This window comes from Oncorhynchus mykiss, chromosome 7 (assembly GCF_013265735.2).
Source record: "Oncorhynchus mykiss isolate Arlee chromosome 7, USDA_OmykA_1.1, whole genome shotgun sequence".
In the NCBI taxonomy this organism is placed as follows: Eukaryota; Metazoa; Chordata; class Actinopteri; order Salmoniformes; family Salmonidae; genus Oncorhynchus; species Oncorhynchus mykiss.
Genome location: NC_048571.1, coordinates 45,643,344 through 45,659,918, shown reverse-complemented (window position 1 = coordinate 45,659,918; position 16,575 = coordinate 45,643,344). Strand labels below are relative to the sequence as shown.

The 16,575-nt window shown below is 46.1% G+C and overlaps 1 protein-coding gene across 3 annotated transcripts in view; it reads right to left on the bottom strand.

Moving 5' to 3' along the window:
- pdzrn3b (PDZ domain containing RING finger 3b) overlaps positions 1 to 16,575 on the bottom strand; it is a 123,667-nt gene that overhangs the window by 45,581 nt on the left and 61,511 nt on the right. Inside the window, exon 1 of one of the 3 annotated variants that reach the window (XM_021609448.2) lies at positions 1,581 to 1,726. The exons of the other annotated variants lie outside the window; for them this stretch is intronic. Within the exon in view, the coding sequence (XP_021465123.2) occupies positions 1,581 to 1,586 (6 nt within the window). The 5' untranslated portion in view covers positions 1,587 to 1,726. Of the gene's footprint in view, positions 1 to 1,580; positions 1,727 to 16,575 lie in introns of those variants that run through there. 3 annotated transcript variants of the gene reach the window in all.

Genomic DNA, 16,575 nt, shown 5'->3' with positions numbered 1-16,575 from the left:
GGAAGTTAAGTAGAGCCACTTTAACGGGCTTCAATCTTCAATTCTCCTTCTCAAAGCAGGTCAACAGATGGGTGGGAAAAATGCTCGAGGGAACTGGCCTGAATTGAGTGGTTCAGTTGTCCTTTCAGGTTGTTTATTATACTCTTTAGACGGTACAGCCTGGTTGGAGCAAACAGCCCTCTCTGTCTACCTGAGACAGACCCTGGCCTAACCCAACCTTTAGGAGTTCAACAGTCACCGTGAAGCGGTGGCACGCAGTCTCTTATCAGCAGCACACGCAGAAGCTGGCGTCAGGCTAGGCAGACTAGTTGGGTATGCTGCAGACTGAAGTAAACACCACCACCTTAACTGACCCCCATCACCATGGAAATACCCCGTCAGGACCAATCAAAACGCGAGACAACTGGGGCCAGGCTGTGAATGAGTGACATCAGCTATTTTATGAGCAGTTAATGTACCGACGCTTGTGTCTAGCCTGCCCCAGCTAGCTAGCTAGTCCTCTACACAGCGCCAGGCCTCCTGAATGACACCAGCCCTGAAACAAACAAGTCCTGCCTGCTGTCTGTCAGACAAGTAATGCTATTCTTATGTTTTGCCCCCTTCTTTAAAACCAGAACCAGCCAAGGTGAAAGAGTCCTTCTGGAGAGGCAAGGAGCTGGCTGAAGGGAGGATCCCAAACCAAAAGCCTGCTGTTGTTTCCACCATGATTTAACAGCTGAGTGGCTCACTTATTCTCAAGCTTCTACTGGAGACCAAAAATAATTCCTTTCATGGTGCTCATAAATCATACCTTGTTATGTTAAATGCTCATGTGTCAAGAGATAAAAATATAAGCAAGTTAAATTAACCGCGTACGGACGGAGAGAGTTAGTCAGCTGTTGTCTCGTAAATCTCAGACAACACAAAAATGTATGTAAAACGGGTACAACAATCATCAAGACTAAGACGCCCATCCAAAAGCTTGGCTGTAATTGATTTACACTTTTTATGTCAGTTTTTTAGAGTCGATATAGAAGTTGTGCTTTTAGAACCAGAGCTGAGTTTGAGGCTGTGAGTGCAGACTGTGGCCACTAGGAGGCTCTCTACCCCTCTGCCACTGATGTTGCTCCAGACAAGCTGGACTGATGTCAAGAATGATCCTCACACATAGAGCTCAGTCTCCCATCTTCTCCCTTTGGATAAGAATCATCCCTGTGAAAAACACACGGAGCCTCAGTCGTCCTGTTAGAGCCGTTTAACAGGCGACAGCTTCAGTTACACATAAAATGCATTTTTCAGGGAGCATATAAATGTTTTACGGTACTGCCACAGCTGGCACAAAACCGCGTAAATCCCCGCTCACTTGTGAAAATATTTGCTCGAATATTCTACGCCTCGGCCTCACCTCGAGCGTGCACTCTGGACACAACTTCTACATTATGCATGTACGCCGTGTGCACACGCACGGAAGAACCCGAGAGCTCCTTTCCAAAAACAAGAACAGCACAGGGAGCAGAAAGGCACAGGGAATGGCAAACAGAACAACACACAGACAGCACAGCCCAAGATAGGATTCATGGGTAAAATTAGCCATGTCTTACCAGCATCGCAAGCAACACCTCAGCAGTAGGAAACAGCCAAACGAATAGACGGGAGAGGAGCTACAAGGATCCCCACTTAACGTTTCAGCTCACTCCCTGCACCGACGTTAGTGACAAATGTATCTGCCATCACTGATTACAAGAGAGAAAAAGAGGTAGAAAGACAGAAAGGGAGAGAGAGAGAGAAAGAGAGAGAGAAAAAAAATAGAGTTGGATATTTAAAGCCTTATTGCCGATCCCATGGGGCTTGGAGCAGGGAGGGCGTAATGCTCATGGTTGACTTGGCCCATCACGAGCTCACTCACGCTTTTCCCAAATTGTAGACAGGAAGCACCTGGGTCCAGGGGCCTGAGATTGGCTGGCTGGCAGGCAGGGGCCCTGCAACCAACCAACACTACACATGATCAGACCAACTGGAAGGAATATATTATGTGTCTCTGTGGCCCAACAGCCAGCCTGCCTGGGCTGTTGGTAAACAAATACCGCTCCCCTCCCTTGCACAGGGCAGTGGCAGATTATTATTTTGAGTTCGCAATGAGGATTTATCCCAGTGTTTTACTGGGCACCGGCACCCCTGTCTCACTGGGACATGGCTCTGGCGGACTTGCCCTGACATTGAGGCCCAGGGTCTTTTTCAGCCTGCCCTTTACATAACAATGGCTAACTGTGCACTTTAACACCTTCACAAAGCAACTGTCTTGAAGGATGCAGAGGTTGTTGATTCCGCTCCCTCCAAGTCTCAGTGTCACTCTCCTGAAGGAGACACAATTACACTAGATCTGGCAAGAAATGCATTTCACTGTACTTGTGCACGTGACATTAAAACTTAAAACAGTAGAGCTTGTTTTGACATAATACACTGTAGACCCACTGGTGTGGGGGAAAGTCTCAATGAAAAAACGCCACTTCATTGCTCCTCAGCCTTTGGGCAAATGGAAAACAAAATGTGGTAGCTATGCCCATCCAGAGCCAACTTAATGCCTCCTCATACATCCAAACCCATTACTAAAATGAATTATGATGATGATTGTCTTACTGTTCTAGCTACCACTACTGACGAGAGAAAGCATGGGTAGGCTGGTCATATGGACAACGCGGTTGCGGCGGCCGTGTGGCGGCTGGGTGGGAGTCTGGATGAGCAGGGCTAGGCGGGCGCGCGCTTGGTTGAGTTTGGTGACTGTGTGGCTGCCCCCACTGAGTACTATGGGGATCAGCGCTCAGCCACAGTAGCCAGTGGCAAGCGGCCCAAAGTAAACAGCTCATTCTGGGGACGGCTGAGTTGAGGAGCTAGCTGTTGTAATTATACTGGTGGTCATGAAAAGATGAATAAGACCAAGACGAGGGAAGGAGGGGAAGAGGGAGGAAAAGACTCCGACCGACAATGACATCAATCTTTATCTGCTACAGATTCCCAAAATAGGAATTAACTTGGGGGACCAAAGGGCCGGGATAGGGACTGGGAGGGGAAGTCGGGTAGAGGCTGGAGAGAGTTCAGTTCACACTACTCTGTCTGCACTCTCAAGCCAAAAGTTTTTGGAACATTTTTGGGTTGACTTCCAGAGGCCCTTCGGAAATAATCTCAAACACTAGTAAGAGTAGGGTGCTGGACTGTGAAAGTTGGAGCATGAAAAAGAGCCAACAAATACACCTTCTCTTGCTCTAAATCAGAGCTTTGTCTCCTCCACTGCTTCCTAAAAATGTGAACTTGTATGGGGTCGTGAGACAGACTAGGTCACCAGTGAGGATTTCCTACACTGGACAACTTGTTACAGCTGTTGATAAGTCTTTGATAATAATCTGCAAAAAAAATGTATATGTCATTGCATTAAGATATACTATAAAGGGAAATCAAAGCTACTGTGCATTCGGAAATTATTCAGACCCCTTGACTTTTTCCACATTAAAATTGATGAAATGTTTTTTTGCCCTCATCAATCTACACACAATACCCTATAACGACAAAGAGAAAACAGTTGACATTTTTGCTAATTTATTAAAAATAAAAACTGAAATATTACATTAGGGTTAGGGTATGACGCTACAAGCTTGGCACACCTGTATATGGGGAGATTCTCCCATTCTTCTCTGCAGATCCTCTCAAGCTCTGTCAGGTTGGATGGGGAGCGATGCTGCACAGCTATTTTCAGGTCTCTCCAGAGATGTTCGATTGGGTTTAAGTCCGGGCTCTGGCTGGGCCACTCAAAGACATTCAGAGACTTGTCCCGAAGGCACTCCTGTGTTGTCTTGGCTGTGTGCTTAAGGTTGTTGTCCTGTTAGAAGGTGAACCTTTGCCCCAGTCTGAGGTCCTCTGCTCTCTGGAGCAGGTTTTCAACAAGGATCTCTCTGTACTTTGCTCCGTTCATCTTTGCCTCAATCCTGACTGGTCTCACAGTCCCTGCCGCTGAAAAACATCCCCACAGCATGATCTGCCAACACCATGCTTCACCATAGGGATGTTGCCAGGTTTCCACCAGACGTGACATCTGGCATTCAGGCCTAAGAGTTCAATCTTGTTTTCATCAGACCAGAGAATCTTGTTTCTCATGGTCCGAGAGTCTTTAGGTGCCTATTGGAAAACTCCAAGCGGGCTGTCGTGTGCCTTTTACTGAGGAGTTGCTTCTGTCTGGCCAATCTGCCACAAAGGCCTGATTGGTGGTGCTGGAGTGATGGTTGTCCTTCTGAAAGGTTCTCCCATCTCCACAAAGGACCTCTTGAGCTCTGTCAGAGTGACCATCTGGTCCTTGGTCACCTCTCTGACCGATGCCCTTCTCTCCCGATTGCTCAGTTTGGCCAGGCAGCCAGCTCTAGGAAGAGTCTTGGTGGTTCCATACTTCTTCAATTCAAGAATGATAGAGGCCACTGTGTTTTGGGGGAATTTCAATGCTGCAGAAATTTTTTGGTACCCTTCCCCAGATCTGTGCCTTGACATAATCCTGTCTCGGGCGCTCTACGGACAATTCCTCGACCTCATCGCTTGGTTTTTGCTCTGGCATGCACTGTCAACTGTGGGAGCCTACATAGGCAGGTGTGTGCCTTTCCAAATCATGTCAAGTCAATTGAATTTCCTACAGGTGGACTCCAAACAAGTTGTAGAAACATCTCAAGGATGATCAATGGAAACAGGATGCACCTGAGGTCAATTTCGAGTCTCATAGCAAAGGGTCTGAATATTTCAGTAAAATAAGGTATTTCGGGTTTTAATATTGAATAAATTAGCAAACATTTAAAAAAAAAACTTTTTTGCTTTGTCATTATGGGGTAGTGTGTAGATTACTGAGGATATATATCTATTTTTTTTTAAATCAATTTTAGAATAAGGCTGTTACAAAATGTGGAAAAAGTAAAGAAGTCTGAATACTTTGAGTTGATTTAAAATCCTTTATCATGGTTGGTGTCTTGATGGATTTGTCCAAAATCGTGTGACATAGAACACAACTTTTCTGTCCTTGCATTCACGGTATTGTAAGGTGTAATATCATATATTAAGCATTAAATCAGTTAAATTAGACACTGAACTTGAACCCTGTACGAATCCTGGATCTAGTTGTCGTTTTGTTGTTTGTAATGTATGCATTGCAAAATTGAATGCTTCTAATCGAACGAGTCACCTTACCTTGATACTTAAAACCCAAATCAATACTGTCACTAACGTGGTTCTGCAATCATTTTACATAACTCTTGTTGGAATGCGCATTTGGTTTTCCATCTGATTAGTTACACCATGATATTTTCACGCATCATAATCTGATCCGGAGAGGAATTTTTCCAAGTGACGAACAGCTGTTGTGATGGCGCATGTGATGCAACAACAACTCAAGTGCTGGAAAAAATGTGGTCGCATGGAACGTCCACAATATTTTGGTGTCTTATTTGTTGCACCGGTGAAGATAGTTGTGCCTGGATCCACGTTGGATCTAATATCCCATCAAATGTATGTTGATCATCTGTTGCGGTCTGCTTGATTAAGGGTCTTCTATATTACAACCTATATGTACAATTATATAAATTATAGAATTGTATAACATTTAGGTCCTTGAAAATTACAATTCCGTAATTAACACAATTCCTGAAAGTCATTAATTTTAACTTGCCAATGTCAGTATGAACCCTGCTTAAAGGATGTATAGTCCTAGACCTATGTTGTTGAATAGCTGGAGCTGTGGGACAATTTGCATATGTTCACATCTATTCCTCTAAGTACACATGTGGAACTGCATGAACATCCTTTTTAGTTTGGTTTCAAACCATTTTGAAATGTTGATCCCAATGTCACACATTTGCCCCATTATTTATAGAAAGACCCATATGCCTTAAAGATAGTTCCATGAGGGTTCAGGGAAAGGGCTTATGACAAAATGTATCTCCAAACTAAACTGGAAGTAAACCTTCAAGGAAATGGGAATTTAAAAAGTAGCTGCAGACCTGCAAGCCAGAACACTAAAGCATGTCTGCTTTTGTACATGTGTGCTTTTCTGCTCGTCTATCTTCTTATTTTGCCAGAGAAACCCTCAAGAAACCTGCAATGCTGGCCAATTAGCAGTACAACTCTGTGCTGCTTTTTTACTCGCGCAGAGCACATACTGTATACCTTTGTTCACTCTATAGCAGCTAGACTGAAGGCACTGTATCTTTTAAAGGGCTTCTACTTGTATCCATTAATTGTTGTTATTAAACTTCCAAGATTCTTCTTCTTTAACTTTAACTTGAAGTTTAGACTAAAATGAACTAGAGTCATGACATTGTAATAACCATAGATAATGTAGATCTTCCATGTTCTCAATCTTACGGTGCATTCAGAAAGTATTCAGGTCCCTTCCCCTTTTCCACATTTTGTTACGTTACAGCCTTTTTCTCAAATGTATTAAATGATTTGTTTTCCCTCATTAATCTACACACAATACCCCATAATGACAAAGCGGAAACAGGTTTTTAGAAATGCAGGAACTTGGCCTGTGTGTCACCTCATATTTATACCTCAGTGAAACAGGAAGTCATGGCTTACCACTTGAGTGTTCCTAATCACTTAGGTGAACTTAACGTAAAGTATGAATGGGAATTACTCCAGTTAGATTTTACTCATAAGAATTTCTAGGGGTACCAATAATTGTGGAACACGTTTCAGAGAAAAATATTTATTTCACATACATTTTTTTCAATCATTTCAAAATTAAAGTTTCCATTTTTGTGTTTTGAATGAAAGACCACGAGGATAAACAGCAAAGACATTTTTCACAGCCCATTTAGCTATTATTTACCAAAGGGTGCCAATATTAGTGGAGGGCACTGTATGCAAATGTGATATAATTGTTTTTATTTTTTATTTAAATTATTATTATTATTTTTTTTTTCTTTGTTATTATGGGCTATTTTGTGTAGATTGAGGAGAGGAAAAAAACATTTAATCAATTTTAGAATAAGGCTGTAACGTAACAAAATGTGGAAAAAGTCAAGGGATCTGAATACCTTCCGAATGCACTGTATGTTGAGGAAGGGGACGAGATGATTCTGTTCTGAATCCCCATCTCTGGAGGCATGCTGTTTGGCTGCTGTTATTTGCATCATTAGCCACCCAGTGAGCATGCCAGGAGTTGAGCTACAGTAGGAAGTAGGGATCAATGTTTAGGCCATAGGAGCTCCACCGTGAATAAATCATTCACAATGGTAGCTACAGCTCTGCTAAATACTTTATTTCTGTTCCACATGGCATTGTAGTAACATCATTGTCTTTATAGAGCTATGGACATGGACTTTACTTTCAACAGACTTAGCAAACTCCCAAACTGGCTTTTACTATGCATTACCCTCTGGAAGTCAAATGGGAGGGTAAACTATTGTGTTTGGGAAGCTACTCTGAAAAGATAGTTTACCAAGTTACCAAAGAAGTTCGGCTACACCAAATCTACCCCGAAGAAAAATATTGTTTACTTAACTAAAGTTATTTTGAAAAGGTAGTTATTTTATCTAAATCTGAAATGTCATAGACTACAAACTGCAAGACAGAGTCAGATGTTAGCAGAATGTGTAGCACCAAGCTACTGCAAAATCTTGTTCAATTACTAGTTGAACCACATGTAGTTCACTACTCCCCAACACTGGCCGACTGCTTCTTCAATGCTCGCCTTACATGGCCTCCATGTCCCTTGGTGTTAGCTAAGATGCCAGTCCCTGACCCCGCTCTTCCTGTGATCCACACATGGCCCTGACTGCAACCCGGCTCTGATTAACAAATTAACAAGCTCTTGAACTGATCCTGGATCAGGTAGAGGTGCAGGAGTATGTGACCCTGACGCAGGGATTAAGTCTCCTTTATGTCCAGATTACACAGCACTTACTCCCTGAGCTGAGGGGACGTCAGGTGTGTCCCTGCAGATTAGCACAAAGCTCCTGGTAATGAAAGAAAGGATACCCGGTGCTGCCTCTGGCGCCTTTGAAGTCAGACCAGTCAGGCTGAATAAAAGGCATTTCCCTCCCTCCCTCCCCTACCCAGGATGGGAGGAGCCCCAGAAGAGCTGGAGCCAGACTCCCAGAGTCCAGTAGATAAGGCTGAGATTAGCCCAACCTGGCCCGCACCCCTCTCCCTCCTCTCTACCTTTTCTTACTCCCTCTCCCTCCAAGATCTTTATTGGCATGGGAAACACATGTTTACATTGCCAAAGCAAGTGAAATGAATCATAAACAAAAGTGAAGTAAACAAATCAGAAATGAATAAACATTACACTCACAAAAGTTGAAAAGAAAGAGACATTTCAGATGTCATATTATGGCTATATAGAGTGTTGTAACGAGGTGCAAATACACTTTTACCCAACTTTCTCTCACACCTTTTAATTGAACGACAGTTGGGGCAAAGGTGGGGAGGAGGACAGAGCCAGAGGTGTCCCTAATCTAACGGAACGCCCTCCTCTGGAATTAGTCCAGTGATTTTTATAAGGTCAGACTGGGAGGCTGGGCCCTGGTTGAGAAAGGTGGAGGAGCATACAGGGGGAGGGCGGCAGGGTTCTGGATGAGAAAGGTGGAGGAGCATACAGGGGGAGGGCGGCAGGGTTCTGGATGAGAAAGGTGGAGGAGCATACAGGGGGAGGGCGGCAGGGTTCTGGATGAGAAAGGTGGAGGAGCATACAGGGGGAGGGCGGCAGGGTTCTGGATGAGAAAGGTGGAGGAGCATACAGGGGGAGGGCGGCAGGGTTCTGGATGAGAAAGGTGGAGGAGCATACAGGGGGAGGGCGGCAGGGTTCTGGATGAGAAAGGTGGAGGAGCATACAGGGGGAGGGCGGCAGGGTTCTGGTTGAGAAAGGTGGAGGAGCATACAGGGGGAGGGCGGCAGGGTTCTGGATGAGAAAGGTGGAGGAGCATACAGGGGGAGGGCGGCAGGGTTCTGGATGAGAAAGGTGGAGGAGCATACAGGGGGAGGGCGGCAGGGTTCTGGATGAGAAAGGTGGAGGAGCATACAGGGGGAGGGCGGCAGGGTTCTGGATGAGAAAGGTGGAGGAGCGTACAGGGGGAGGGTGGCAGGGTTCTGGATGAGAAAGGTGGAGGAGCGTACAGGGGGAGGGCGGCAGGGTTCTGGATGAGAAAGGTGGAGGAGCGTACAGGGGGAGGGGGCAGGGTTCTGGATGAGAAAGGTGGAGGAGCGTACAGGAGGAGGGCGGCAGGGTTCTGGATGAGAAAGGTGGAGGAGCGTACAGGGGGAGGGCGGCAGGGTTCTGGATGAGAAAGGTGGAGGAGCATACAGGGGGAGGGCGGCAGGGTTCTGGATGAGAAAGGTGGAGGAGCATACAGGGGGAGGGCGGCAGGGTTCTGGATGAGAAAGGTGGAGGAGCATACAGGGGGAGGGCGGCAGGGTTCTGGATGAGAAAGGTGGAGGAGCATACAGGGGGAGGGCTGCAGGGTTCTGGATATATTATACAGACACGCGGGAGAGCAGAGCTTTTCTTCCACTGAGAGGGATAACCTGGCATGGAGAAAGGGTCAGAAATAGTTCTCCCTGGAACGCTCACAGACATTAAATACGGATTTAAATGAAACAGTGTTGAAAACCATAATCCCCCCCCCCCCCCCACACACACACACACACACACAAGTTCTGGTTTTACGTGTGGCTGTTGAAAGAACAAGCTAAGGACAAGCGAGGTAAAAAAAAAATCTGAACTCAGAAGTGATGAAACTCAAATGTAATTAAAAAGTCTGAAGCAGGACAAACAGGGAGAGCTAGTTGAAGTCCACTCCATGTCAGAGCCGAGGTTGGAGGCTTGCCACTGATGGACACATCTGACGTCGCAATAATAAGAAGGATTGAGACATTGCGCATGCATTTGCACACACACAACGCAAACTAAAGATAGACTGTCTTGGTTCAAAACATGTAGGAGTCTCACCAACCAACCAACCCCCACTTTCCTCTCCCCGACCCTCCTCTCTAATGCCTTTCTCTTCTATCCTCTCAAATCAAATCAAATGTTATTCATCACATACACATTTTTAGCAGATGTTATTGCGGGTGTAGCGAAATGAACGTGTTCCTAGCTCCAATAGTGCAGTGGAATCTAACAATTCACAAGAACACACACAAATCAGTAAAATAATGGATTTAAGAAATACATAAATATTAGGACGAGCAATGTCGGAGTTGCATTGATTAAAATACAGTAGAATAGAATACAGTATATACATATGAGATGAGTAAAGCAGTATTGTAAACATGATTAAGGTGACTAGTGTTCCATTATTAACGTGGCCAGTGATTCCATGTCTATGTACATAGGGCAGCAGCCTCTTAGGTGCAGGGTTCAGTAACCGGGAGGTAGCTGGCTAGTGATGGCTATTTAACAGTCTGATGGCCTTGAGATGGAAGTTGTTTTTTAGTCTCTTGGTCCCAGCTTTGATGCACCTCTTTGGACCTCGCCTTCTGGATGATAGTGGGGTGAACAGGCCATGGCTCAGGTGTTTGATGCCCTTGATGATCTTTTTGGCCTTCCTGTGAAATCGGGTGCTGTAGGTGTCCTGGAGGGCAGGCCGTGTGCCCGTGGTGATGCGTTGGACATACCACATGCGGGCTGTGCGGTTGCAGTACCAGGCGGTGATACAGCCCGACAGGATGATCTCAATTGTGCTTCTGTAAAAGTTTGTGAGGGTCTTAGGGGCCAAGCCACATTTCTTCAGCCTCCTGAGGTTGAAGAGGTGCTGTTGCGCCTTCTTCACCATGCTGTCTGTGTGGGTGGACCATTTCAGTTTTTCAGTGATGTGTACGCTGAGGAACTTGAAGCTTTCCACCTTCTCCGCTGCTGTCCTTTCGATGTGGATGGGGGGTGCTCCCTCTGCTGTTTCCTGAAGTCCACGATCAGCTCCTTAATTTTGTTGACATTGAGGGAGAGGTTATTTTCCTGGCACCAATCCGTCAGTGCCGTCATCTCCTCCTTGTAGCCTGTCTCATCATCGATGGTAATCAGGCCTACAACTGTTGTGTCGTCTGCTAACATGATGATTGAGTTGGAGGCGTGCATGGCCACGCAGTCATGGGTGAACAACGAGTACAGGAGGGGACTGAGCATGCACCCTTGTGGGGCCCCAGTGTTGAGGATCAGTGGATCCTCCCCCAGTGGAGGTGTTGTTTCTTACCTTCACTACCCGTCAATAAGTCCAGGACCCAGTTGCACAAGTGTTCAGACCCAGGTCCTCGAGCTTAATGATGAGCTTGGAGGGTACTATGGTGTTGAATGCTGAGATAGAGTCAAGGAACAGCCTTCATACATAGGTATTCCTCTTGTCCAGATGGGATGGGGCAGTGTGCAGTGTGATGGCATTGTCTGTGGATCTATTGGGGCGGTAAGCAAATTTAAGTGGGTCTAGGGTGTCAGGTAAGGTAGATGTGATATGATCCTTAACTAGCCTCTCAACGCACTTTATGATGACAGAAGTGAGTGCTGCGGAGTGATAGTCATTTAGTTAAGTTATAATATAATTCTTGGGTACAGGAACAATGGTGTACATCTCGAAGCACGTGGGGACACTGGGATAGGGAGAGATTGAATATGTCCGTAAATATGTCCGCTCTGAGGACACAGCTAGGGATGCCGTTTGGGCTGGGAGCCCTGTGAGGGTTAACACTCTTAAATGTCTTATTCACGTCGGCCATGGAGAATGAGAGCCCACAGTCCTTGGGAGCGGGACGCGTTGGTGGCACTGTGTTATCCTCAAAGTGGGCGAACAAGGTGTTTGTCCGGGAGCAAGACATCGGTGTCCGTGACGTGGCTGGTTTTCCATTTGTTATCCGGGATTGTCTGTAGACCTGCCACTCCTGTCACCCTTCCATCATCTTCCCCGATTCCTTCCTCTTTTAACTTCTTGATGCACCCATTCCGTTACCGGGATCATTTTCGTTAACATCTGCTGAATTGCAGAGAGCCGAATTCAAATTACTAAAAATATAAAATTTTCATCAAATCACAAGTGCAATATAGCAAAACACAGCTTAGCTTGTTGTTAATCCACCTGGCGTGTCAGATTTCAATAAAGCTTTTCGGCGAAAGCATACCAAGCGTTTTAATCAGTTCTGTTATACTTACAGTCAATATTTTGACCGTTTTGGAAACTTTAGAGGGTTTTCTATCCTAATCTGACAATTATATGCATATTCTAGATTCTGGGCCTGAGAAATAGGCAGTTTCATTTGGGTACGTTTTTCATCCAAACATCAAAATACTGCCCCCTACACTCAACAGGTTAACATAACTCCCACCTGATTTCAAGCATTTGTCCATGGTTACAATTAATGACTTTGTTCTGGGCAAAACATGTTTTTTTTTATATCCCAACACTCTGTAAAACTAATGCTCACTGGTATCGGAGTCACAGGGTAATCTCTGGGGGGACAGAGAATGTTCTGGCGAGGATTCATTTCTTCCTAGCAGCGGTCAGTGATTCTTAAAATACTTATTGTCCATCACTTCCTATCCCATCCAGAATCTAGTGCTTGGACAGCCAGGGCTCAACTCCCTGTGTTCCCTCCATCAATGGGACCTTACTCATTAACAGTGGGAGCTGCTGAAATCTGTGTTGCCCTTACTAACCCTAACCCTTCATCAACTCTGCACTTTCCCCTCCCTACCTGGCTCTCTGTGCTGCTGCTGGAGGGACTCAGAGAGAGTGAGCGAGCGAGCAAATGAGAGAGAGAGAGAGAAGGGAGGGGATGGGAGAGGGTGGGAGTGCGAGATAGTCAGAGAGGGAGGATTGCTCAGGATAAACTGTGCCCATGAGGGCAGCAGATGGCATTGACTGGGTGAGGGGTGGGGGCTTATTATCTTCACTATCTGCATTGCTTGGCACATTATCCACCTCCGCTCCTGTTAACAGATCACTGCTCCTCCTCACTGGTCTCCAGTACAGCAGGCTGACACTGAAGACTGCATGAGACTGATCTCCCTCTGATCTACTGTTTGAAGATGTAGGGTTTCAGATGTTTTCTGAAGATGGGCAGGGACTCTGCTGTCCTAACTTCAAGGGGAAGCTGGTTCCACCATTGGGCTGCCAGGACAGAGAAGAATTTGGATTGGGCTGAGCGGGTGACAGGGCCAAGGGACCAGAGGTGGCATACTCTGGTTGGGGTGTAGGGTTTGAGCAGAGCCTTAAGGTGGGGCGGGGCAGTTCCTTTTGCTGCACCGTAGGCAAGAACCATGGTCTTGTAGTGGATGCGAGCTTCGACTGGAGGCCAGTAGTGTGTGGAGGAGCGGGATGATGTGGGATAATTTGTGAAGGTTGAACACTAAGCAGACTGCAGCGTTCTGGATAAGTTGCAGGGGTTTGATGGCACTAGAGGGGTACCCAACCAACAACGAGTTGCAGTAGTCCAGACAGGAGATGACAAGTGCCTGGATTAGGACCTGCGCCGCTTCCTGTGTGCTGTGAGGTCATACTCGACGGATGTTGAGCATGAACCTGCAGGAGCGAGTCATTGTTTTGATGTTTGCAGAAAATGACAGGGAGTTGTACAGGGTCACACCGTGGTTCTTTGTACTCTGGGAGGGGGGACACCGTGGCCTTGTCAACCGTGATGGAGAGGTCTTGGAGCGGGCAGGCCTTCTCTGGGAGGAAGAGCAGCTCTGTCTTGTTGAGGTTGAGCTTGAGGTGGTGCGATGAACATCCAAGCTGAGATATCTGCCAGGCACGCAGGGATGTGTGTCGCCACCTGGGTGTCAGAAGGGGGAAAGATAAAAATGGTTGAATGTCATCCGCATAGCAATGATAGGAGAGACCTTATAAGGATAAGACGGAGCCAAGTGACTTGGTGTAAAGAGAGAAGAGGGCCTAGAACCGAGCCCTGTGGGACACCAGTAGTGAGAGTATGTGGTAAAGACACAGATCCTCTCCACGTCACATTGTAGGAGCAGCCTGCCAGGTAGGATGCAATCCAAGAGTGTGTAGAGCCTGAAACGCCCAGCCCTGGTAGGGTGGAGAGGAGTAACTGATGGGTCACGGTGTCAAAGACAGCAGATAGATCTAGGAGGATGAGAACAGAAGAGCGAGAGTCACCTTTGGCAGGAGAGCCTCCATGACACAGAGAAGAGCAGTCTCGGCTGAGTGACCCGTCTTGGTTAGGATCAAGAAAGTCGTACAGAGAGAGATAGCGAGAGATTTGGTCAGAGACAGCACGTACAAGTATTTTGGAAAGAAAATAAAAAAGGGATACCGTTCTGTAGTTTTTTTTACATCAGAGGGCTCAGGTGTTGGAATTACATGGATAGAGAACATCCAATTATAGGTTCAAATCTCACAGATGCCTTGTCACAATTATTCTTTTTTTATGTTTGCATTATTAATGCCTAAAGAAATGAATTTCCATGTGTCCTATCTGTGCTTGGAGTAAAAAAAATGTTTTTGCCCAAAATAAGGTCATAGGAAGGTCATTAAAAGTGTTATTGAAACATTCAGTGAACATTTTCAGGAAGTTTTTTTAAAAACCTACAAATAAACCTTTCATTTCCATTCCCTGAGCATTAATAAAACCTCCCAGGAAAACTTTCAAGGAACCAGAGTAAAACGTTCTCAGAACCTCCTTGCAACCTAAAAATAAACGTTCCAAGGACAGGCAAAATATTCACTTCTGTTCTCAGAACGTTTAAAAAACGTTTTACCAGTCAGGAAACCAATGTGCAACCAAAAACAAGAGTTCTCACAATTTCCAAGCCACTAAACGTGCTAGCTGGGCATTGACTGAAGTGGATACATTTTTCCTGGACATTACTAAAGCCTCAATACGAGGTCCAGACGACACAACAGGCTTCAACACTATGGAGTTGCCTCTCTTCTGTTCTAACTGTGCTAAATATGACCTCACCCATCACCCCCAGAACAAACAAGCACAGACAGGCCCTATATTTACAAGAGCTGTCCCAGTCCCAGCCAGGCTACAGCCACAGTACCACAGTTTGTTTTAACATGGCAGCCAGCGGGCTCCTTAGCTTTACGCCCTCCTCCTACCCAGCAGCCCCTGCAATGGCTTCCTAACCAGGTCCGCATAAACAAAATTAGGTTAGGAGGCGTTCTGCAAATTTTGTTTACCTGACAAGTATGTTTATGTCGACCTTGTAAAAATATACACATTACAGAACATTTAGTTAAACAAATATGATCAGAGATCAGCTGCAGTATTCTGCTCAGCTGTACACTGATGAAAGTGAGTGTTCAGTTAACAGGCTAGTGAACATGAATATGATCTCTCTCACTCTCTCTCTCTCTGGTTGTGCATGAAATGAGAGAGAGTGAGCAAGAGCGAGCGAGCCGAGAGAGAAAAGAGAGCAAGAGAGCAAATGTATAAGCAAACCAACTTCAGAAATATTGTCCCTAAAGGATGTGTGGTCTGGGCAAAGTGGATGAAGGTTTGGAGCAGAAACTACGTTGAAAGTGAAGCTCTATACTTCACAATGTGTGCTACTCCCCAGAACTGCTGGATGTCTGGCCTGCCCCTATAAAGAACCCAGATCAGATGCACTTTTTAATACTACGGCCTAAATCAAACCTCTAAACATGGGCTCTCTCCCAGTCTCTGAGTGATGTAGCTCTTTCTTCTTAGGACATTCAGTAAGAGAAAATCTAATATGCAGATCAACACTGTCGATGTCGAGCAAAACAACCAGAGCAAAGATAGAAAGGCCTGACTCAGTTCAGACTTCCTGGCCTTTATTTCCTGGAGTGGTAAATCAGAGGTGCACTCTGGGAATCTTAGACCTGTACCTCAGGCCCTTCAGCCCAACTGAGTTCTCCTCATGATGGAGGTCATATTTTCTTCCTCTGCCAGACCTGGAACAGGAGTGCTCCTATCACCAGCTCCCCAACCTCCTGCTGCTTCTCTACATGCCCAGAGGCTGGGTTACATAAGCAGGCGGGGGGGGGGGGGGGGGGGCAGAGGAGATTGGTGTGGAGATGGGAGTGTCTGGTGGAGGAGTGTCGTCCGTCTGCATGTTCTTGAGTGGCCTGTCTGTCCAAGCCCACTCCTCCCAGTGACCTGGTGGCCCCGGGCCCCTCTGATCGACATGGCTACTGCTTTCACACCAAACACTGCCGTCATGGCCCAGCCTCACTCCTCCCTTTTGAAGGCCTCCCTCCCTTCCTCTTGAAGCCCAAAGTATCCGCCACAGCAGGATTAGAGCAGCCAGCCCGCCAGTTTCCCAGGTGCTATTACCCTTGTAGTGATCACAGACACACTGGAAGTTGCTCTTTAGCCAGGATTATGCAAAGGAGTAAGTCAATTCAGGTTAAGTCTCTATTATCACTAAGCCAATACTGCGAGTGCTAAATTGTGGGCAGAAAATTGCTCCTTTTTCCACGGCAGCAGAATAGAGAGGAGATAGCATCACATGGCACCAGTAATCAGTGGCATGGTTTGACTGACACACTGGATTACTTCGTGATAGACAGGTTGGGGAACGCGAGCTCACCGCTAACTATTTCTCAAAAGCAGCCCGACTCAACGGGCTGTCAAAACAACAAGTAACCAAAAAGG